Source organism: Balaenoptera acutorostrata, chromosome 15, assembly GCF_949987535.1.
Source record: "Balaenoptera acutorostrata chromosome 15, mBalAcu1.1, whole genome shotgun sequence".
Lineage (NCBI taxonomy): Eukaryota > Metazoa > Chordata > Mammalia > Artiodactyla > Balaenopteridae > Balaenoptera > Balaenoptera acutorostrata.
The window spans coordinates 26,308,431-26,332,618 of NC_080078.1; the positions used below are offsets into that span (position 1 = coordinate 26,308,431).

The 24,188-nt window shown below is 43.7% G+C and overlaps 2 protein-coding genes and 1 non-coding gene across 7 annotated transcripts in view; 1 reads left to right on the top strand and 2 right to left on the bottom strand.

The window, feature by feature from the left end:
* The window catches only part of NDE1 (nudE neurodevelopment protein 1), a 31,168-nt gene extending 25,429 nt beyond the window's left edge, over nucleotides 1-5,739 (bottom strand). For both annotated transcript variants that reach the window (XM_057530215.1, XM_057530216.1), the window contains exon 1: nucleotides 5,637-5,739. The gene's annotated coding sequence lies outside the window, so the exon portion shown is untranslated. The remainder of the gene's footprint in view (nucleotides 1-5,636) is intronic.
* A 3,780-nt stretch (nucleotides 5,740-9,519) lies between these two features.
* The window catches only part of MARF1 (meiosis regulator and mRNA stability factor 1), a 41,131-nt gene continuing 26,462 nt past the window's right edge, over nucleotides 9,520-24,188 (top strand). For 3 of the 4 annotated variants that reach the window (XM_007188344.2, XM_007188346.2, XM_007188345.2), the window contains exons 1-10: nucleotides 9,520-9,654; nucleotides 13,672-13,873; nucleotides 16,013-16,696; nucleotides 17,453-17,627; nucleotides 18,709-18,935; nucleotides 20,014-20,131; nucleotides 20,689-20,861; nucleotides 22,361-22,786; nucleotides 22,981-23,138; nucleotides 23,227-23,385. In XM_007188344.2, coding sequence (XP_007188406.1) covers nucleotides 13,730-13,873; nucleotides 16,013-16,696; nucleotides 17,453-17,627; nucleotides 18,709-18,935; nucleotides 20,014-20,131; nucleotides 20,689-20,861; nucleotides 22,361-22,786; nucleotides 22,981-23,138; nucleotides 23,227-23,385 — 2,264 coding nt within the window. In that variant the 5' untranslated portion in view covers nucleotides 9,520-9,654; nucleotides 13,672-13,729. The remainder of the gene's footprint in view (nucleotides 9,655-13,671; nucleotides 13,874-16,012; nucleotides 16,697-17,452; nucleotides 17,628-18,708; nucleotides 18,936-20,013; nucleotides 20,132-20,688; nucleotides 20,862-22,360; nucleotides 22,787-22,980; nucleotides 23,139-23,226; nucleotides 23,386-24,188) is intronic. The other variant, XM_007188347.2, reaches the window with a different exon arrangement.
* LOC114238633 (small nucleolar RNA SNORA25) lies at nucleotides 13,455-13,581 on the bottom strand. The gene has a single exon (XR_003623953.1). It is a non-coding gene; the product is annotated as a small nucleolar RNA SNORA25 (small nucleolar RNA).

Sequence of the window (24,188 nt, forward strand, 5' to 3'; positions counted from 1 at the left end):
GGTAACGGGCTCAGAGGTGGGCCTAACCCAAGCTGAACCAATGACAAGGATCAGCCTAATCCAAACTGAGCCAATGATTGGCTCAGGGGTGCATGTAACTCAAGCTGAGCCAATGAGTGTCCAGGCCCAGGCCTTTCATGGAGCTATCAAGAAAGAAACTCTCTGGAGTTGTTAACTAACCTTACTGTAGTAATTATTTCACAAAATATACGTCTCAAACCATCACGTGCTACACCTTAAACTTACACAACGTTATATGTCAATTATATCTCCATAAAGCCCAAGGGGGTAGGCGGGGAGAAGAAACTCTTTCCATTAGGGTTCGTGGTGGTCATCTTGCTATCACAAGGGAGGAGCCTGCCTGAGAATGAAGCCAAAACAAAGGAAAGCAGGGCCAAGAAGTGGAGAGACCGGGTCCTGACAGTATCATTCGGACACCTGGGTCCAGTCATTCCTGATTTAAGGTTAGGAGAGATAATCAACTCCCTTTCTTGGTTGGACCAGTTAGGTCTGGATTTCTGCTACAAGAGAGGCCTAATTAACGTTTGGAGTAAAAGATCTTGTTTGCTGAAAGTACAAAGGATAGAGCACCTAGAGTGTAAATAACAGTAATTACCATGGTGACGGGTAAGGGTAAACCTAATTCTGGTAATCCCTGCTCAAGCCGCAAGCTCTAATGAGCCCAGAGCTCATCTAGTGTGGGGTCACCAAACCAATGTCTATAGCGTTAAGAGCCCAGAGCCCATGCAACTGTAACTGAGTGCTGCGTGGCCATTAATGATCATATTGAGGATAGTCTCAACTGCACAGCATGGGAGGAATTCTGTGTACAGGAGGGTGAGAAAGTGAGGAACTAGGAACAATGAATGTACACTGACTTTTCTTGATGTTTGGAAAAAGATCACGTCCAAGTTCAACGTAATGAGTCCCCGCCCACTTCTCTAAATATTTCCTACAGCCCTACCCCTCACTCGCTTACGCTGCAGCCACACTGCCTTCTTTCTGTTCCTTTAACACACCAAGCTTGCTCCCACTCAGGGTCTTTGAACTGGCTGTTCTCTCTGCCTGGAATGCTCTTCCCTCAGATCTCTGCTAGCAGATTTCCTTCTTGCTGTTCAGATCACAGCTGAACTGTCTTCTCCAGAGAGACCTTATCTGAACATCCCACCAAATACCTCCTCCAGCCCTTCACTATCATATTAACCCCTGCTTTGTTTTATTTCATCACTTTATGAGTTTTGTTTTTGTTTTATCTTCCTCCACTGGAATGTCAGTTTTGTTTTGTTTTTTTAATTATTAGCACCTTTAATTATTATTTATTTATTTGGCTGTGTTGGGTCTTAGTTTCTGTGCGAGAGCTTCCTCTAGTTGCGGCAAGCGGGGGCCACTCTTCATTGCGGTGTGCGGGCCTCTCACTGCCGCGGCCTCTCTCGTCGCGGGGCACAGGCTCCAGACGCACAGGCTCAGCAGTTGTGGCTCACGGGCCTAGTCGCTCCGTAGCATGTGGGATCTTCCCAGACCAGGGCTCGAACCCGTGTCCCCTGCATTAGCAGGCAGATTCTCAGCCACTGCGCCACCAGGGAAGCCCGGAATGCCAGTTTTGAGCACAAGGACCTTCACCATCTTCCTTTTTTATTCCCAATTCCTTGAACAGTGCCTGGCATATAATAGACTTTCAATAAATGCTTGTGGAAGGAAGGAACCCAGGGAAAGATAGAGACTGGCCACTCACTGGAAGGGGATGTGAGGTTAAGGAAAAGAAGCAAGAGACCCTCTGAAGGCTAGTTTATAGTTTACTTCTGTAAATCCCTAAGATACTTAACAGGATGGGGAACACCTTTCTCCCTCAGCACCTGAGTGGCATCTCATTAATGGGAGGGGCTGGAGGGCAGGGTGCCATGTTGGAAACTACCCCCTCCCCAGGTGTACATGATGAGGAGTATCTGACACAGTTACTGGAATTTAATAACCTTCATCCTGCAATCTTACCACAGATGAGTTTTAGAAAAGGGCTCTTTATCACAGCCAGTGAGGCTTATAACTTAAGCCTCAGTAAAGAAATGAAATTGAGATGTTTTAGGAGGCGCTTCCACTGTGGCTCTAATTACAGCCCCTGCATTTTAAAAACACCCCTAGGGAAGAGAAAAACTATGCTAGAGGCTAAGAGGAAAGAAGTAACAGCTGAACTTCACTTTCTTATGAAACAGCATACTTAAAAACCTGACTTTTTTTTTTTTTTTTTGGCCATTTGAAAATGTCTCAGAAAGTTCTAATGTGCATTACTCCCTGCCACAGATAGCAGGTAAGACAACTGGCAAAGGTTCTCCTTTTCCAGCATTATTTACTGAATTTTATCATCCCCTTCTATTTGTGGTGTGTTAGGCATTTAATACATTATTTCCAAACAACTGGACCCTCTTTAAGCTGTTTAACTGTAAGGGGTAGGTAGGCAAGGCAATCACTTGGTTTCTTAGGAAGCTGGAGCAGAAACATTGTATGCCTTGGTCATCTGCATAGGTGCAACAGAGTGGCAAACCAGACCCAAGTGCAAGGGAGTCTTTGAATTCAAATTCCAGATCTCCCTGGGGTTGCCAATAGACTGGAGGTCAGTTTCACTCTTTGGTCCATGCAGTCTTTTGAAAGGCACTGTGTCAAGCAGGTGTTAATGCTTGGTCACAGTATACACAACTTTGTACCCACTATCTTAAAAGTGGATACTGCATGCATTTATTGCATCCGAGCCACAGGGATATGTCTTCCTAACTTGTGTTCTCAATACACCATCATGCCGTCATGTCCCGGTAGCTCTGTGGACAAACCTGATGGGCACCTCAAATGTATGTGCTACAGAATGCAAGAACTGGGATCAAGTGGTCCAATAAGTACTTATTTTCTATTTTGGATAACTTAGATCTATTACTCTTACAAAAGTGTTTCAGCAAGTTTTGGGGGGGCGGGTATTTTCCATGATCAAACTTAACAGGAAAGTCTGAAAACACACTTGAGACACACACCTTTGATTTCAAAACTCTAGAGAAAACAAAGCCTTTCTCAGCTCTCCTCTGAGTGAAGAAAGCCAGCACAGCTGGTCAGGAGCAACACACACATATAAACCATCAGGAATTAACAGCCCTTCTCCACCCCAACCCCAATCTCTCCCAATCAAAACACATGGAAGAGTGGAAGGGAAAGGGAGAAAGAGAAAGAAGCTGCCAGAGACTGGCACATGCTCCCACGACTTCTACGTTATGACGCAGGCTTTGCATTTTGCACAAGTGACATTACTGGGGCAAAATCAGTCAAGAGTCAGCAAGTCTGACTTGTCTCGGTGCTTTCAAAGTCTGTAATGATCTCCCTACCAAAATACCTCAGTAGGCATGCAAGGACATATGCTCAAGGGTGTACACCATCATTGACTGAGAGGAAAACTGGAGGAACTTAACTGTTGACAGAGGACTGATCAGAAAATGGTGCAGTTAAGAAGTAAATGTACTGGGCTTCCCTGGTGGCGCAGTGGTTAAGAATCCGCCTGCCAATGCAGGGGACAAGGGTTCAAGTCCTGGTCCGGTAAGTTCCTACACGCCGCGGAGCAATGAAGCCCGTGCGCCACAACTACTGAGCCTGCGCTCTAGAGCCCAAAAGCCACAACTACTGAGTCCTCGTGCCCCAACTACTGAAGCCCGCGCGCCTAGAGCCCGTGCTCTGCAACAAGAGAAGCCACCGCGATGAGAAGCCCGCGCACTGCAAGGAAGAGTAGCCCCCGCTCGCCGCAACTAGAGAAAGCCCGCGCGCAGCAAGGAAGACCCAACGCAGCCAAAAATAAATAAATAATTTTCAAAAAAAAAGAGAAGTAAATGTACTGATATGGAAGAAAGTTTATAAGTTAAGAAAGTGCCATTTTTGTTTGCAAATGTATCTCCCTCTGCGTATACAAATAGAAAAGGGTCTGTAAGGATATACCAGTACGGGGGTAAGGCAGACACTGAGATTCGAACCTGTACCTGACACTTCTCTAAGATATATATTGTTTTTTGCAGTAAGCACATATTGCTTTTGAAATTTTAAGAAGCTTAAACTTGGACGAAAAGAAAACAAATTATCCTGTCCAAGGATAATTTTTATTTTCTTGAACCAAGAGGCCAAGGAAGGAGCTTTTCCTACTGTGGCATTCCCCTCCTCCGTTCCTTTTCAAACATTTTCCCACACCTACTAAGTGCTGGGCACTGCTGAGCGAGGCAGACACAAAGCACCTATGTCAGGACTAGGTGCAAACACAGTACCTAGTTGCAGGCACAAACTTTCCATATGCAGGCACGCTCGTGTTAGGGAATTATCTTGTGAGGAAGGGAAGTGTAATCTCTCTGGGCTCACACATTCTAAAGCAAAAGAACACACTCTGGAAACAAAAATAACATCCTAACAGAATAAGCCAAGTTAAGAAACTATTAACCAAATAGGATGAAATATACCAATCAGAGGCCTCTGACACTTTAGGGGCATAGATCACCTGCATTTTTAAGTTTCAAAAATGGTTAAACACCAACGCTGGGGTCAGATAACAAGTGGCTCTGGGAGTCGCTGGGATCCAATTACTCTTCAAAGTACCTTACCCATGTCCTAAAATGCCATCCTATCCTAGAATACATGAACAAAACTCGCATAGAAAATGAGAAATTTCTGTCCGGCGCGTGCTGCAAAGGTCGTTTCTTTAGAAAGGAAGTTAAAAGGGGCCTAAAGGTAGAGAGGGGCACAACCTGATAAAACCCTGGACAAAGAAATCGGGAAGGTCGAGCCCTCAGGAGACAGCGAACTTGAGATGACTGGAGAAGATAATGTAGCTTCCCCAAAAAGTAGTATCAAGGTGATGGCGGGGTTTCCTATGACCTCAGAGAGGCAGGTAAGCCCAGCCACCGCATTCAAGCTGTAGAATAAGCGTTTTCATCCTTTATCCAATCCTTCCCCAAAGTGCTGTCAGGGGAAATCTGAACCGTCCTGCAACAGAGATCTGAGGAAAGCGGAGGGAGGAAGACCGCTCCAAACACGTCCCCAAAGGGAGGGAAGTGCCGAGGAGGAGGGAGGTTTTCGGAAAGAGGCCTGCACCGAGGGTGGAGGCGGGTGGGGACGTGGGCGGGAGAGGGGCTACGAGGAATGAGGGGCGGTGGGGGCAGCAGAAGGCGGTGGCGAGGACTGAGGGGCAGAAAACTGAGCGAGAAGGGAGACCAGGGGAGTCGGGGTGGGAGGGAACAGGAGGGCAGAGCCGCCGGGCTGCGGGGACCCGGGACGAGGAGAGCAGAAGGACCGAGGAAGTCTAGGACGGAGGGGGAGGGCAGCGGGGTCGGAGAGAGGCGAGCGCAGAAACAGAAAGAAAGCTGGCAAGGGTGAGGAACCAGGCGCGAGGGACACGAGGGTGTGAAGGCACAAAGTTAAGAAGGGAGGCTCCAGGGAAGCGCGATTTTCGAGCCCAGCACCCGGGAAGCGACGCGCAAGTGAGGGGCGCGCCAGGGCCCCTGCACGGCGGCGGCCCGAGGTCCCGAGAGCGTGGCGGGCGCCGGGGCGAGCAGAAGAGTTTCCCGGCGGCGGTGGCGCTGGCAGTCCCCGGGAAGCCCCCAACCCGGGGGCCGCAGCACCGCACTTACCCGGCTCCGGCTGTGAGGACCGGCGGCGGTGGCGGCTGCTGCGGCAGCGGCTGGGGGCGGTGCGCCCCGGGCCCCCAGCCCCCGCCCCCGCTCCCGCCCCCGCGCCCGCGCCCGCGGCCGGCGCCGCCCATTGGCTGCCGCGCCACGGGACCGCGTCTGCCTCGGCCAATCAGCGCCTAGCAGCGCCTTTTGGAAACTTTTTTCCCAGGGCCCGGGCGCGGCGCGGCCACGCGGCGGCCCTGGGAGGGCTGGCGGGAGGGGCCCTGGGAGGCTCCCGCTGCTGGGCAGGGTTCTGGCCAGCCTTGGAGGCTGCAGGGTGCTCCCTGGACACCGGAGGGACGGGCTGGGATTTGCGGGCCACGCACTTCAAGAAAATATGACTCCCTCCCCTTGACACCGGTTGCATTTTCCTGTTCTTGGCTTTTCCCCAAAGCAGATAGGACAAAGATATAGGTCCAATTAGGATAAGCAATGCTCCAAGTCCTCCCCACAACTTTACAACCAATATAAAATTTTCTTTTTTTTTTAAAGACCTTTTGATGTGGACCATTTTTAACATATTTATTGAATTTGTTATAATATTGCTTCTATTTTATGTTCGGTTTTTTGGCTGGGAGGCATGTGGGCATATTAGCTCCCCCACCAGGGATGGAACCCCAACCGGGAACCCACACGCCCCCTGCATTGGAAGGCAAAGTCTTAACCACTGGACTGCCAGGGAAGTCCCACAACCAATATAACATTTTTGACATCATTATCTTCTTCTTCAAAGGCAGCAAAACTCCTTTACAGGAGTTTGTTTTCCAGCTTGGCTTTGAATCCTTGCTCTGTCCCTTAGTAGCTGTGTGATCTTGGGCAAGTTATTCTCTGTGACTTACTTTCCTCATCTATAAAATGGGGTTATGCAGAGACGAAATGAGTCAACGTGGCATTTGTAAAACGTTTAGGACAGTGCCTAAGCACATAGTTAAGTACAATCTATGTAGTGATCATGATTTTTCAATTGGTTATCTAGGCCAGGCATAATGCTAACTTCTTGATGTTCACCAACGAATATCTATTGAGCACTCACTTATATCAAAATAAATGTCAGACAAGACACCTGTCCTCAAAGGGCTTACAGTACTAAGAAAGGACACTAAATCAGCAAACAGAAACAGTGAAATAATGTCAGATGCTAATAAGTGCTATGAATAAAGCAAGGTCATGTGATAGAAAGGGGCTGGGGAGGGGTCCCTGCAGATAGAACGTCAGGGAAAGCCACTCTACCAGGTGAAAATGGAGCTGAGACCCAGATGATGAGAACCACAGGAAAGCACTTTTATGGTTCTCATTTTAAAGCTGAGAAAAGGGTGCAGGAAGTTAAATGCATTGCCCAAGGTTTCACAATTAATAAACAACAAATCAGACTTCAAAGCTGGGTCTGTTTGACTCCTACACCGGTGTTCTTCAGCACAATGCTACAGGCAGAGATCTTAGCTGCTTTGAGGCCTCCAACCACAGCCATAGAATCCCTCCTGCATCCCTGCCATGGTTAAGAATGGCCTTTAATTCTACTTCGACTCCTTGCTACTTCCTGAAAGAAGCTCAGAGATGCAAAAGGGAACTACCACTTACATCAACGGGGTTAAGGAAAGTATCAAGGTGTCTTTTAGGAAACTTATATCCTGGCCCCAAATGCTAATAAATCATTTGCACCCCCTTGACACTTTCCAGAGCCTCACCATTCTGTGAGGTTTCTGGGCAGAGAATAATCACCCCAGTTAAAAGATAAACTGAACCACAAGTTGATGAGCTATCAGTACTGACTACATGACATTAAGTCATTTAAACCAGTTGATTTTCAATTTCCTTCATTTTTCCATTAAAAATAAAAGGGAGAAGATATTGAAATGATTATCTAAACTCCTCTTCAGGAATAGGTGTTTAGGTAAATGGGTTTGTTATTGGATAAAACCTTAAAAAAATGAAAGGGAAATTTTGGTATACTTTAAAACTTTTTTCTCTCTATTCAATTTGTTTTCCTTGTAGCTTTCAGATATTAATGAGCAGAAAGCTGGGTTTCTCTTGCTTAAATCCTTCCATCATAATTTATTATTTCAAAACACTAAACTTTTCATTAGCCTTCCATTTGGTATGATTGATAACGTTTATATTTACTGCATTTACTTATTGACACCAGGCACAGCTCTGGACTTGAGAGAATGCCAAGCAATGTCAAACAAAATGTGTCTGATCTTTATTTTATGGCTACAACCTTTTTTAAAAAGCAATTTTAAAATCCACAATTATTTTGTTTCCTTTTTATATTTTTAGTTAGTACTGTCTGTGTTCAGAGATACTCAACTAGAATGAAAAGGAGAGAAAAAAAATCTCTAAAGAGAAGCATATTTTTTGGTACTGTGAAAAAAACAAAACGCTAGAAACAGGGTTGTTTTTCATCTGTTCTAATTCCCACTTGGAGAATACTACCCACACACAGACACAATGAAGATTTACTCAGCAGTAATAAATACCTAAGCAGGCAGATGATGTGTGGACTTGTCATCTGCCTTCTGGAAATGGAATACAAGCACAAAGGGTTCTTCAGCTACGTGTTTGATCTTGCCCTCCACAACACCTGTCTACAAGGACGCCTGCAGGGATGTATTAGCTTCCCCTGAAATCTCCCCCACTTAATGTGGATTGCCTAATGAAGTTGCCTCACAGTACAGACTTCAGGGGGAAAAAAGTTCTTTTGGCAATTTTTACTTGCTGATCCTTATGCAAAGTTAACCTGTTTCTTAGCAAACTTCAGAAATAATCTTTTACGTAGCATTCGGCTATTGCATCGTAAACTATGTCTAGATTTAAAATATATATGCTTTGTTTTTCTCCCAATTTGCAACAGGAAATAGTGAGCAGCTGGTAGTTTCAGAAATGTCCGTTGTGCCTACTTAAAAACAATTTTTTAAAAATTTCAAATATAAGAATCTGAAGCAAAAAAAACCCAAAACAAAAACCCCCCAAAAACAAAAACCCCAAACATGGCAAATCTAGCCACCAAAAACACAAGCTGTTGTTATTGGCTTCACATGGCTTTTGCAACTATAAAGTCTCCTTTTTGCTCGCCTAAGCGGTCACTGGAAAAATTGTATTCATTTGCAACGAGCTTTGGACCAGGACTTTAAAAAACCACGTTTTCTTACTGAAGTCACGAGGACCTCTTAATTGTTGGTGACAAAATCCAGCCTAGTCTTGGCACAGGCTTTCTTTTTGCCAGCTGGATCACAACTTCGCGAGGCGCCCTGCCGGCCCGAAGGACCTCGCGGGCAGCCCGGTTGGCAGTTATTTTTTTCTCCACTCGCCGCTAGGTTGCACTAGATGAAGGATGCTGTAGCAAATATGCGTAATTAAAAAAAAAAAAAAAAAAAAAAAAAGTAGGGTCATCACGTGACAAGAGTAAGAGAGGAAAAAAAGCCAAAACGATCAGGTTTTTCATCAAAATCCCTTTTAAATCGCCTTCCCTCAAAAGCCCGAAAGAGCTGAACGGTGACAAATCCCGGTTGGCAGGTTTTTTCCCCGGGTTCCACCTCACAAGCACCCTAATTCTCCGCTTTCAGGTTCCTTCCCACGCCACAACGATAAGCCAGCGGCAAGGCTTTCTTAAACTGGGGGTTTTCGCCAAAAAAGCCGGGGTCGCCCCCCGGGAAGGTCCCTATTTAGGGGTTTATCGGGAGGGGACTGAGCCTGACGAGGCTGCAGGGCCGCGAGGCCCCGCCCCCCCCGGGGTTCCCAACACACCCCGCGCGCGGAGGACGCGGCGGCGGGGGAGGGGCGGAGGAAGGGGCGGAGGCAGGGAGGAGAGAAGGGCGTCGGTTTTGCGACAGGGGCGGTGCGGTGCGGAAGCGGAAGTGGAGGGTGCGCTTGGCGGCGGCGGCGGGAGCTGCGGAGTCGGGAATCAAAACAAAGGGCCTGGGGGGGGTGGGGGGAAGGCGGTGGGGCCGGAATGTGAGCGGAGGTGGAGCCGGCGGCTGAGGTGAGTTTGCTGGCAGCGCTGGGAACTAGTCCCCGACGCGCCCAGTGCTTTGGGGCCACCAGGCTGGAGAGGGGGAGAGCGTCACCTCTTTCTGCCTGTTGCCGGCCGGGGTGGGGGAGGTTGGCTGGTCTGGGGGGGAAGGAATGGGACCCACCGGGCAGGCCCCCGCTAAAGGTTCGAGTTGTCTCCCTTTCGGGTCAGTTCACGACTGTCATTGCAGCGCCTCTGCTGCCCTTTGGGGGTGTTTGGCTCCCTGCCCACACTTGTCTCCTCCTTCCCTTTGGGGCCCTCCAGGTGTGGAGAGCAGCCCTTCTAGAGGAGTGTGTACAGTTGGAAGTTTAAGAGAGGAGGAGGACGGCTGGTGTTTTTGCAACCCTCCCGCCCCCAGCGTTTTGCACCCTCCTCGGTCTATCAGCACTCCCTAGGGTGTAGCCTCTGGCTTGACTGAGAGCGTTGAGTTGTCTTAGGACTTGAACCACTCCCAATAATTGTATTGCGACACTGTGATACACCTTTTAGAGTTTCCCTGGCACCTTTCTGTTATTACCTAGAGCTTTCCAGTTATATCTTTTGCACTTTCTAACATCTCTGAGCATAAATATTCTGTTTTGCATACAGGGAAACAAACCTAAATGGGCTTCTGAGGCATTTATTGAACTTTGCATTCATTCAGCAGTTGTTGATGGGTGCCAGACACTGTGCTAGGTGCAGGAGATACAATAATGAATAAGAAAACATGATCCATATGTACTACCATGGAGTTTATATTTAAGTGGGGGAGACAGATAATAAAAAAGCAAACAACTAAGATAATTTTAGGAAAAAGAGCTATGAAAAACAACAGAAATGCCCAGGAATGGGATGCGGTGATGTGGGGTGTTGAGGACTAGATTGGGTGTTGAGAGAAGGCCACTGCTAAATCTTCTACTTTGTCTCATTTAATACAAACAACAACCAATGAAGGTGCTACTATTATCATCAGGCCCATTTTACAGGTGGGATCTGAGGTTCAGAGAGGTTGCGTGTTGTCCAAAGCTGCACAGATAGGAAGCGGCAGAATTGGGGATTGATAGGACAGTCTGAGGTCACAGTCTGGGCTCTCAACCACTATCTGAATTGCCCAAAGACTGAGAGATAATGGCGGAAGTGAGACTTCCACTCAAATCAAACAGAACTTGCTTTGACTACCTGAATAACTTCATGTCATTCCCAGGAATATTTAGGAAAATTTCCGGGTGCAGGCCACTAACAAGCTAATACGTTTGTACTTTCTGTTGCTTGTGTTGAGCGATACCAAAGGTACCTTGGTGTGGTGGAAAGAGGTGGACAAGCCTGGTTCTTTTCCCTTTCTAATTGTGTGATCTTGGGCAAGTTACATAATTTCATTAAACTTCTGTTTCTCCTCTGTAAAAATGTGGCTAGTTTCTCCCTTGTCTTTCTCACAGATTTACTGTGGGAAAAAAGATGACATAAATGGATCTCATTGTCTGGTTGTTTCCTTCATTGTATCCCTTGTGCCAAGCACAGGCTTGCTACATAGTAGATACTAAGTAAATATTTGCTGAATGAGGAAATAAATAATGTTAAACAAAAAAGCTTTGTAAACTGTATTTTACTTGACACCTTAGCTCACTTTCAGGATTGGCCTTGAAGGGGCTTGAGAGAGCATGTTGAAGTTGTGTATGTCATGAATATCACAAATTCTTAGGCTCTAGAGAGAAGATAGGGTATATGAGGTCTGTATTTAATAGGAAGAACAAGTACCATAATTTACCATTATTGTGGCAGTTAACTCCATCTCTGTCTCCAGATTAGCTCCAGTTTTTGTAGGTAAATAGCTGCTTTATTCATTCCCTCATTCAACAAATATTTCCTTAGTATATACTATGTAGGAGCCCCGTGCTTGGCACAAGCCATACAGCGGTGAAGACAAACAGATGGTGGCGTCCTTGATCTGATTTTTTTCCCCCATAGTAATGCTTTCAGGTGGGCAGGGGAGAAATTAGGCACACTTGACAGAGGAAGAAACTGAAACTTAATAAAGTTTTGTAGCTTCCGCATAAGGGCCAAATAGTAAATATTTTTGGCTCTGTAGGTATATGACCTACAGTCTCTGTTGCAAATAATTAACTCTGCAATTGTAGTGCAAACATAGCCATAGGACTTCAGTAAGCTTGGCTGTGTCTCAAATACAACTAGTCATAGACACCGAAATCTGAATTTCATGTAGCTTTGTCACAAAATATTGTTTTGATTTCTCCCAAGAATTAAAAAATGTGAAATACATTCTTAGTTTGCAGGCCATTTAAATACAAGCAGTGGGCCGGTTTTGGCTGTAGTTTTAGGCAGTAGTTTGCCTACCCTTGCTTTTTGTGATTGGTTTTCCTATATCTTAGACATAGTGCTTATATAGTCATCTCTCCCCTCACCCAACTATGTAGACGTTAAAATCTCTTGAAAAGAGCATCTTATCAGGGAGATAGCTAAAAGAAATTCTTCTCTATATGCCCAGAAATTTCTGAAAGATAAATTAATAATGTTAAAATGGCCATTGTCGGTAAGAGTAGGAGGTGGTTGGGGCATGGTGGCGAGGGCTTGGAAATGAGGCTCCCTTGTCCGTACCACTGGCAGGCTGCCTCTGTGCCCAATGGCTACTACTGATTGGATCTGCTTTTATCGTATCATTTAAGACTTGTAGAGTGTCGTTGCTCTGGAGTAGATAAGAGCACATCTGGGACTTGAGATTTCTCTGTTAGATTTTTGGTGGTATAGCAGATTCCACTTTCATAATAAGTAAACTAAGAAGTTGGTTCGACTTGTTCTGTAGCCGAATCAAATTCAAAGTCCACAGAGGTCACTTAACTTGGACCTTCAATACTCATATCAAAGACACAGTGGGATAGGTTGCTCTGAAATCAGTTTCATGATCTTACATAATTGGGAGTGAGGACATGTGGTTGTTCTTTTATTCAAATTATACGCTGTCTTCTGTTAACTTTTTGAATCTCCCAAGTAGAGTGTTTAGGGAGGGATAGTCGAGAAGAATTAAGAAATATTATATAGAAAACGTCTACTGTGGGCTGGAGGAGCTTGGCTCCAGCCAAGAGGAGAGGTTTCTCTCTGGGTTATGCAGGTGTCCAAGATGTAGCTACTTCTCTCAAGCATGGCTGAAAAGAAATAGGGCTTGTCCAGAGTTCTTTTTTTTTTTTTTTTAAGAGCTCCTGACTGACTTATTTATTTATTTCCTTTATTTTTTTGGCTGTGTTGGGTCTTCGTTTCTATGCGAGGGCTTTCTCTAGTTGTGGCAAGCGGGGGCCACTCTTCATCGCGGTGTGCGGGCCTTTCACTGTCGCGGCCTCTCTTGTTGGGAGCACAGGCTCCAGACGCGCAGCCTCAGTAGTTGTGGCTCATGGGCCTAGCTGCTCCGCGGCATGTGGGATCTTACCAGACCAGGGCTCGAACCCATGTCGCCTGCATTGGCAGGCAGACTCTCAACCACTGCACCACCAGGGAAGCCCCTCAGAGTTCATTTTTGTTTGAAGACCTATGAAACGTAAGGAATGGAAGATGATAGACTTTAAAAAAAATCAGATTGATGTAGTTAGGGTTCAGGCATAAATAGTCAACCAAGTTTACCAATTTTAGTAAGCTGTAATATGCTTTGATAGCCATTCTACTTGTGTTCCTTAAGATCTGACTTGTTGGGAGCCATTGCACCATAATTTTTTTTTTTAACTTGGAAGACATTTACATTTATTTTTACTTTCCCACATCACTAATCCTGGATATGAGTGGCTAAATCTTGTATCTCTATCAGGAATACATAGCACCACTGAGTGGCTGTTACATCCTATGGAAAACTCAGTCTTTGGTCACAGCATTAAGAGTTCCTGGATTTGGTCCCATCAGCCCTCTTTGCAATGACCTATACACCATAAATATAGTTGTAGTCTCAGATTTCAGTAATAAAATTAGTACTTATGCAAATAAATAATATTGAAATCTCATTCTTAACAGGGTGGAAGAATGAAAGAAAAGAAAGATGAAAGAATGTTGAACCACTTTGTATGGCTGTATGATGGAAGGAAACGGAACTGAGAACTCCTGCAGTAGAACACTTGGATGGCTTCAACAAGATAATGATGCTAAGCCATGGCTTTGGAAATTCTCTAATTGCTTTTCTCGTCCTGAGCAAACATTGCCACTTAGTCCCCAAACGGTAACTATGTGCAAGACTAAGGACATAGCAAATTCCTAATGCAAATAGATGAGAGATCCATTTGGTCTGGGGCAGTCTCTCTCCCTGGAGTCTGTGCTAAGTTTTCTCTTGCATCCTGCTTATATTACTCCTTGTAGCACATTATTGTAATTCCTGACTCAATGAGGGCACAATTTTTTAACTCCTGTACTTCCACACTAAGCAACAATAGATGCTTTAAATATGTGCTGTTAAAATTTTGGAAAGATTTGTTTCTCATTAAAGTCACAGATTCCAAAGACAAAATCCACATTGTGGAGTAAAACCGGAGGAAAGTACAAAATAGATTTTATTTTACGGTAGCCTTCTGAGTTTTGTGTCTTAAAATCAAGGAAAGGTTGATAGGATTTGTTGATAGTCTTTTTCTGTTCAAGATTTCTCTTGAATATTTAAATATGTCTAGAACTTTTTCTTTTGTCTTTTCATAGTGATTTTGACGTTTTCTGATTTTATTTCCTTCATCGTTATCACTTTTTTTTTTTTTTTTGCTATTGTACTTGGGATTTAAATGAGACTTTACTATGAATTTATATAAGGGTATTGATAATGACTTTTTAAAAAAATCTATTCCCTGTCTTCTCCAGCTTTTCATTATATAGTTACCTTTGTTGCATGGCATCAGTAATTGGAGTTCTTTCAGAAGTATTTTACCTCAGGGACAGTTTGCACTGAGGGCTGGCAGCTCAAGCAGGGTCCTGGGGTGGCAGATCTAGCCCTAACAGAGTCACAGGACACGGAATTGCACTTTCACCTTTACAGATCCAGAATCTCGATTTTGTCAGTGGTACCCAGAATTGCGTACGTTCAGGGAGATCAACTCACAATAACCCTGCCCATAAGAGCCAGATCTATATAAATCAGAATGCCAATGAGTTAATTTCCAGCCTGAATTGTAATTACCAAGAGGGCAGAACATACTGCTCGTTGGCTGGTGAGACCATTGCTATTACCTCCCTTTTAGGAAAAGTAACTGAAAATCCAAATTTCTCCCTTATTAGTGTACCCTCCCATAGCAGAAGGAGTGAAGTCATAGCAGTCAGATGGACCTTCCTGTGCTCTAAGGGATGAGCATGTCTCAGTCACTGTATCAGGGCGTCCCCTTCATCTTAATAGTGCCTGCGCTCAGCCAGTAAAGGTTGTTGATTGGTTGGATCCCCTTTCAGTGGCCAGGTACTCTGCTGAGTGCTTTATGTTTACTATTTCGTTTTATCCTTCTAACAAATGTAGTAGGTACATTCTCTTGTTCCCAGTTGAAGGATGGTAACATTGAAGCATAAAGAGGTTAGGTTAAGTCACTTACCCAAGGTCATAAAACTATTTAGTATCACATTCAAACCCAGGTCTCTGACACCAATGCAATGCTATAACCTTTATAAACATACCAGCCTCATGTGTCTATGTTACAGGCATATGACAAACTATTTCTCTTTTATCTTTTTCCCAGATAGTTTTCTAATTACTCTAATTCTTTCCACTGGTTACAAAATAATTGTTGGCATTATGGCTTTAGGTCATGATACCCCAGGGTTTGCTAAATGTCATCAGCAACACGTTTAAGACCTATTCATGGATGGGCCACTTGGGCAGATGCTTGATAGTGCTTGATACCTTCTTCCCTGGAGGACCTTACTGAAACCACCTAGATCTGACTGCACAAACTATTAAGTATTTTCCTCAAAGCACTTTGCTTGTAAGCCATCTTTAGTGAATACTGTTATGACTGTGTTGTTTTTTATACCACCTATTTTGTCTTCAGAAGACACTGAGCGGTAAGGGGAAGTTATCAAAGGGAAGACACTGAGACATGGATGGTTAATCAGGCTTGTTGAATATGTAAACAGACCCCCTCCCCAAGTCTCTTAAAATTCAGGAAGGACACAGTCGTAATTTTAGTTGTCTGTTTCAATGTTCACCTCCTGCTGAAGAATGCTCCTGGTTTTAGCTGCCATTCCGTTTTTGTGGTTGTGATTTTGTGTGGTTATGACGGAGTGATGGAGATAGGTTTGAACACTGTTTGCATTTTTTAATGCAATCAGATGTGAGTAACCCCAAGTCAATAGCCTCATAAAATTAATTTGTGTTCTGGTTTTCTTTTCTCAGAAAGATTACATGGAGAGCAAGAAAGTTGCTGTGGAATTAAAGGATGTACCATCTCCCCTTCATGCTGGCTCTAAACTTTTTCCAGCAGTCCCACTTCCAGATATCCATTCTCTTCAGCAACCTAAAATACAGCTTTCAGCTGTCCCCAAAGTAAGCTGCTGTGCCCATTGCCCTAATGACCCCTCCACTTCGCCAATGCGTTTTGGTGGTGGCGGTGGCGGAGGGACTGGTAGCTTGATTCCCCCAGGCGCACTGTTAGACTCGCAAAGCACCAGGACAGTCACGTGTCAGGTGGGGTCAGGGTTTGCTTTCCAGTCTGCATCTTCACTCCAGAGTGCCTCAGCTAGGAACAATTTGGCCAGCGTTGCAAGTGACTTTCCCAGCATGTGTCTAGAAAGTAATCTCTCTCCCTGCAAACACCTGCCCTGTTGTGGAAAGCTCCATTTCCAGTCATGTCATGGTAATGTGCACAAGCTGCATCAGTTTCCAGCTCTCCAGGGCTGCACCTCCTCCGCTGGCTATTTCCCCTGTTCTGATTTCACAAGTGGGGCTCCCGGGCACTTGGAAGAGCACATTTCACAGTCGGAGCTAACGCCTCACTTATGCACCAACTCTTTGCACCTAAATGTGGTACCTCCGGTTTGTTTAAAGGGCTCACTTTACTGCGAAGACTGCCTCAACAAGGTTTGTATCTTTTTATTTGTTATGTTCGGTGCAGCTAAGGTTTGAGGAATGACTTTTTAAAAATAATAATGGATATATCTTGAAAAAAATATTTCTTGTGAGTGGGGTCAAAGACTCTTTTGTGATGTGGCTTTCTCCCCGTCAGCATAACTCCTTCTGGTCCTGAAAGAAAGGAAAGGGTAAAATGGGAGGGACCATTCAAAAAAGTGCAGAGTAATTATTTAGTTTATGCTCTTAGAGTCTCCTGTAATAAATCTATTTCTTACATGTGAACCTAGCTTGGCAAAGCCTTGTGTTCTGTTCTGTCTTTAAAGGCTAGAGCACAATTGTGATTTCTTATAGCTAACACTCACCTGATACATGGACCCATTCTTGTAAAACTGCATGTTGTCCCTTTGTAATAATTTGGGGAACTTGAAACTTGGCCTCAGTCACACCCAGTGTTCAAGTAAAGACGTTACTTCCTTTTATGTAAAGTGTGTCTGAGGGTCTCCACCGTAGCAGACATATGGCCCAGAATGTAAAGGTCTGATCATGTGAATATCTTCCCTGATCATTTCAAGTCACTTTGGAAGTGAGTTTATGCATTGGTAGCTGATAGTTCTGGGAAGGGTGATTTGAAAATACGTTTTATCAGAGGTTAGCAGGTGGAAAGGAGAAACACTTAGAATGTGTTTTCAGTTGTTATGTGTAACTCTAGGTTCTGAAATAATGTATCTGAAACCTCCTCCTCTTTTTAAAAAAATTTTAAAACAGCCGGCAAGAAATAGTATAATTGATGCTGCTAAAGTCTGGCCAAATATACCACCTCCAAATACTCAAACTGCACCTGTTACTATTCCTCTGTGTAATGGCTGTGGAACCAAAGGAACAGGGAAGGAGACCACGTTGTTATTGGCGACCAGTCTAGGCAAAGCTGCTTCGAAATTTGGTAAATGACAGTATGGTGTAAAATGTGCATATTAGTTTTCAATACCTGATACTAACACTGCATTTAATCGCCTTTAAAAAGATTCCTTGTGGTTCTAAAGCTACTGTGTATGAGTCTCCATTTCCATCTCTTGGTAAAAATCTTTTTATCCTTATAGACCAATAGGTCAGTTGCCATTAATGTTGGGCTGACGCTATTTGAGACCGGAAGCTGTGTATAGTAAAACGAGGAGTATATTAGGAGAAGTAAGTGCTGGAAGGGACTTGGTGTCAACTTAGGTTCATAATCACACTTGTTGGTTATATGCTCCCTAGACGTACTTAGTATTTAGAAAGATTTAGCAATGGCTGATGAAAAACAGTATTTGAAAACCTAAGATTATTTCCCCAAAAAGTAATTGATATATTTTATCTTTAAAAAACATTTTTTAAAAATTTGAATCAGATATTAATGCAGTGTTAAAAATCATTTAAAATCAAGGACAAGGGAATTCCCTGGCGGTCCAGTGGTTAGGACTCCGAGCTTCTACTGCAGTGGGCACGGGTTGGATCCCTGGGTAGGGAACTAAGATCCAGCAAGGCCTGTGGCGCAACCAGAAACAAACAAACAAACAAATGTGCTTTAAAAATAAAATAAAATCAAGGATGATAACAACTTCACCGTTCGTCTTCTCTTCATTGTTCTCCCACACTGAGTCGGTAGACAAGTGTGGGAGGAGCGTGAAGATCAGGTCTCAGAGCCGCAGCGTCCATTCACCTATGTGTTAGTGTTCAGAGGAGCATAACTGGTCAGTGTGAGAGTGACTCATGCTTTGTGATGGATTTATTGTGGGCTTAAAGTGACTTGATCTTTAGATTTGTTCTCTCCTGAAAAATAGGAATAATCACTTAGAGATACTATGGCAGCTTGGGATTGTTTGTCTTATTAGACCAGCCATTGAGGTTGGTATCCTTAAATTTAACATCAGTCAATAATTTCATTTTCCTGCCCCTAAGAATGAGAGGTAGCTACCTGTTATTTTTATTTGAATGTCTTACCTCTTTTTTACCATGTGTAATTGAAAATGTTAACATTTCTTAAGGGTCACCAGAAGTTGCACTAGCCGGACAGGTGCTAGAAAACTTACCCCCCATTGGAGTTTTTTGGGATATTGAAAATTGCTCAGTCCCCTCTGGCCGCTCAGCTACTGCAGTTGTACAGAGAATTCGTGAGAAGTTTTTTAAAGGCCACAGAGAAGCAGAATTCATTTGTGTGTGTGACATCAGTAAAGAAAACAAAGAAGTTATTCAAGAGCTGAATAATTGCCAGGTAAAAAAAAAAAAAAGAATTTTTATCTATTTTGGTAGAAGAATAAGCACGTGTGATTTCTTTTTAAGAATTCTAATTGAAAATTTGTTTAATAATATGCATTTGTGCTAAGTTTGTAAATAAAGGAAAACAGCAAAAGATTATTTCTTAATTAGGTACTAGAAGTCATTTAATCATGTCTGATCTTTCAGCAAGGCTGCTGATATGTGACTAGTGCTTTCCTAGTATAGTGGTTACATATGTATCATTTCCTTTGATTTTCATAACTGCTTTGTGAACAAGGCTCATAGGATTTATTATATGGAATTTACAAATGAAAGGGCCCAAGAGGTGAAGCAACTTTTTTAAGATCATATGGCTGTAAGTGGATGAGCTTAGATTTAAATCCAGATTGTCTGACCCCAAAGTCTGTTCTCTTCAGCTGGAACCAGAATCAAGTTCTTTTGACTTTCAGACAAGTAATTCTATTGATATGCCATATTCCTGCCTAAAATTATATAGTTCTGTTCCTTGTAAAAACTAATAAATCCTATTTTGTATTGTATGTAGTTGAGGCACCTCTCAAACCTTTCCTTCCTTTGGAGACTTTAATGTGAACCTGATAGTTTTAACAGGAATAAACACATTTTAGCTCCCTTAGGGACAGATGCCTCTCCTCTTCCACCACCTGATGGTGGAAGCCACAGACGACGAATAGAAATGACATCAAATACAGCCCCAAATCGTACCTTAATTATATATCATACCTCTGCCACCCACAAAATTGTTGGCAAAAGATACTAGAGAGAGCTAATTTACTTCACATTTCACTTTCTTTTCTTTATTTTCTGAAAGGGGGATGGATGAAGTGAAAAAGCAGAAGATTAGAGATGAAACTAGGGATAATAATGGTCCCAGTTAATTCGTCTGGAGAACTGAAGTTGAAATTATTGAGATTTGACTGTAATTTTTTTCCATTCCTAAGTGGCAGTAATAATAAAAGTTTCCTCAAGAACTGTCTATTAAGAGGCGGGCAGAATGTGTAGTGATTTTCTAATCTCAGCTCTTTCTCATTTGTCCTTATTATAAATTAATGCAGGTAACCGTTGCCCACATCAATGCTACTGCAAAGAACGCTGCTGACGACAAGCTCCGCCAGAGCCTCCGAAGGTTTGCAAATACTCACACTGCTCCCGCCACTGTGGTTCTTGTGTCAAGTAAGTGTAGAAACATCTGCTAATTTCAGCTAAGCTCACTGTGTGTGAATTATCATAGAAACCAAAATATGTTAAAGTAAAATGTGCCCCCAAAGACGCTGAAATACATAGGACATTTTATGCTTATCTTTGAAAACTGTTTAGAAAAAAAAATGGGTCTACCTGGATTTCTGTATTTTTCTCCTTGGAACTTGATTAAGGATTCTTGCGGGGCCAAGTTTACTAAAGAAAATGTAATTTTTTTTAATCCTGGGGGCCCCGTATTGCTAATTTTAAAAATCTAAGATGAAGTTGGGCTCCTCAGAGTATTAACATTTGCTCCTTTTTACTACTGGAAGTAACGTGTCTTGGGGTTCAGTATAAGTATACGTAAAATTGTCTTACCATGTTAATTCTTCTGATACGAAATGCGTTCCTGTTCTACAAAGGGGTGGGGGTGGCAACTTAGAATACAATCCTGCCGTTCCTTCCTTCTCAGTAGATGTCATTAGAGTTACCTCTCTATCAGGTGTTTCTAATGTTTGGGGATGGGGGTTGGGCTGTACCTTGTCTTTCAGCTGATGTCAATTTCGCATTGGAACTTAGTGACCTGAGACACAGGCATGGTTTCCACATAATTTTGGTCCATAAAAACCAGGCCTCAGAAGCACTGCTGCACCATGCTAATGAGCTGATCAGATTTGAAGAATTCATTTCCGACCTGCCCCCCAGGTTACCAGTAAAAATGCCAGTAAGTGGGTTTGTGTTCTTTCTGCCATATTCTAGTTGAGATTACAGAGGCTCAAGACAGCCCTTCGTAAGGGGTCTGCAAGCCCAGGTGAGGCTGTTCTTCGTAATAGGCTGGCCAGATTTTGAAACAGGCCTAGAAACTTTCTTCTCTTACAGATATACAGAGAATTGACATGCATGCATTTTGCTTTTATTTTTTTCAAAATGTCATAGGGAACTGACTTTTAGATTTACCTTACTGACAACCACTTGCCAGTGTCTCCAAAGCTAGCAATGTTTTGTGCCAGGGGGATGGAAGTAATGGAATGAGAGTTATTACTCTTTTTGCTTCCAGGTTTTAAGTGTAAAGAATATGATGGTTTGCACATACTGGTGTGGTTGGAGTCAAATAAGCAGAGTGATTGTACAGTTGTGGCACTTAATCCTGAAGCTCCAGCAGGCCTCTGAGCCTGTTTTCTATGGTTGTGGTCCGTGGCATGCATGGGCACAATGAGGAGTAGTGGTCACTACACCTGTAGCCTGGTAAGCCACTTGACAGGAGAAAGTGCACGTGTTTCCAGCAGGCTGAGCATTTCTCATAGTCTTGTTTAGGATAAGAATGTTTACTGCAACACTGAGCTGTGTTTAAGCTGTCTGGAGACTATATGTGCAACTTTTAAACAATAATAACGGAGAGGAGCTATAGTGTGGATGGTCCAGAAGGGTGGGCAATCCCATTCATGAAATGCAGTTTTAACATATTTTAATAACTTTAGAGTTACAGAAGCACTTTAGGAATGATCTCACCCAACCTCCTCATTTTAGGGAGGAGGAAGTCAGCACTTAGAAAAAGTAAAGCAAACCGCTGGAGGTCCCACAGCGTGATGGCAGCAGAACCGAGACTGCCCCCCCCCCCACCCCAGATTCAAGCACTTGCATTGCTGGCCCCACTGCATTCCCTGATACCCAGTGAGATCAGAGCCTGGCCAGAGATTGAACACATGCTAAGGATAATCCGCAGTTGGGGGTACCAGAATCTGGCCCAAGGAATAACATACACAGGCCCTACTTCAGGCTTTGGAGCTGCTCTGCTGATTTACTTTTGTTGTTCTTTATGTTTTTAGTCTTTCGGCTACAGCTACATTTCCTCTCTTCCGCTTGTGTTTGGCACTCACTTTTTTAATCCAGAAGGCCTTTAAGTCAATTGTAGTATTTTAGGTGAGAGATTGCCCACTGTAGAGATCCTTATTCCTTATGATTAAAAAAAAAAAAGACTGATTATTCAGTACATTCAATCTTGCCACATATTTTTTTCTCATTCGCCAGAGTGATAATTTTAGATACACTTCTCTTTTTCCATGTTTTTCAGTCTAAGTAAGTTTACCCTCTCCCGTGGAAATCTCTGTTATCTCCTCTCCAAGGTTGCTAGCTAAAGTTTGGAGATCACTCATTGTTCTTGTTTGTAATTGAATGTGTGCCCTCAAGTCCACCCACTGTAACACTTTTCCTCTGTATCAACAGTGCCACACTCTGCTCTATGTTTATAACCTACCAGCAAATAAAGATGGCAAGAGCATCAGCAACAGGCTCAGACGCCTGTCCGATAATTGTGGCGGGAAAGTGCTAAATATCACAGGCTGCAGCGCAATCCTCCGCTTCATAAACCGAGATAGTGCAGAACGGGCTCTGAAGCGAATGGAAAATGAAGATGTCTTTGGTAATAGGATCATCGTGTCATTTACTCCAAAAAGTGGAGAACTCTGTGAAACAAAGAGTTCAAATGCAACTGCTGATAAAGCGAAGTCTCCCAAAAAACTTAAGAATCCAAAATTGTGCCTCATCAAAGATACAAGTGAACCATCTTCCAGTGCCAAAGCCGCACCTGGAAAAGGGTCGCAGGCAAATTCTGGATCTGCTACCAAAACTACCAATGTTAAAAGTTTACAGGTAATTGTGATACCTCTTGCTTTCTGAAGTTTATGGTAGGTTTGCTTTCTTGGTCTCTGTTTTATATGCTCGCTTGCTTTTGGTGTGTCCTTTTCTACATTTTCGAGGATACTCAAAGTCAAATGTTTCCTGTACAAGGTCTGACACATCTTGGGGGCTTAACTGTTAAACTCCCTTGCTCTGTCTGTTTTAAGGAGCTATGCCGCATGGAGTCGAAGACTGGCACTCGAAGCAGTGAGCCCCAGCAAGGCCACCTGAGGCCGGTGGCACCTCCTCACAGAAATTCAAGTGCTGCAGCGCCCACACCTAAAACCTCGGGGGTGGCAGAATCCGTTTACAAAACCAATCCAAAGTAGGTTCCATTATTCTCCCTTGTAGCTGCTTGTCATGATGTGAAGGAAAATAAGTGACCTCTTCCCTGCAATGTTTCCCTCCACTAGAAAAGAGAACCTCAGCACCCGCAGTGTTACCAGTTCTCCTGTAGAGAAAAAAGATAAAGAGGAGACTCTGTTCCAAGTGAGTTACCCGTCTGCTTTTAGCAAGTTGATCGCATCCAGGCAAGTGGGTCCTCTGCTCACGCCTCAGTCTTGGTCTTCTCGGTGAGTGGTTCTTGATCCATGGAGTGGTTGTGTGCAGTAGAAGGGGTTATGAAATAATGTTTGTTTAACAGAATTCAAGCAATACACAAGTGCATATTTAAAAGAGAAATCTTCCACCCCTCCTCCGCCAGTCCCCTTTTCCACTGGTAACGATAGCTAACATTTGGGGGCAGTGATTCTTGCTGTTTCTCCCTCCTCCACGTGGGAGTCTTGGTAAGCAGAAGTCAGAGAGAGAAGCCTGTCCTGGAGTCCTTAGGCAATGATGGGAGGCACATTATGTTCTTACCATGTCCTCATGGCTTCATCGTGCTGAGGAAGAGGCCCAAACTGACACGCATTGGTTATTCTTATTCGTGGGGTAATTATAGGAAGCTGTTTGAGGAACGAGGGTCTCTGTAAACCACCTTAACACCGACCTTACTTAAGCTTTCTAAACTCCAAGTAATTCGTGAAGCTTGGAAAACAGAAGGAGCTCATGCATCCCATGAGCTCCTTCTAGCATTGTATTTGTTCTGCTGAGTTGGTGAAGACTCACTATAGAACATGACTTTGGACCTGTCAAATGACATGTACAAACTCACGTAAAAGATTTCCTTACATGGAGAAGGGCCGCAATATATGAGCAAGAATATCTGTCTTGGGATTTCCCTGGTGGTCTGGCGGGTAAGATTCGTGGTTCCACTGCAGGGGGCGTGGGTTCAGTCCCTGGTCAGGGAACTAAGATCCCACATGCTGTGGGGCACGGCCAAAAAATAAATCAAATAAAATGTCTTTATATTTAAAAAATATATTGGGAATTCCCT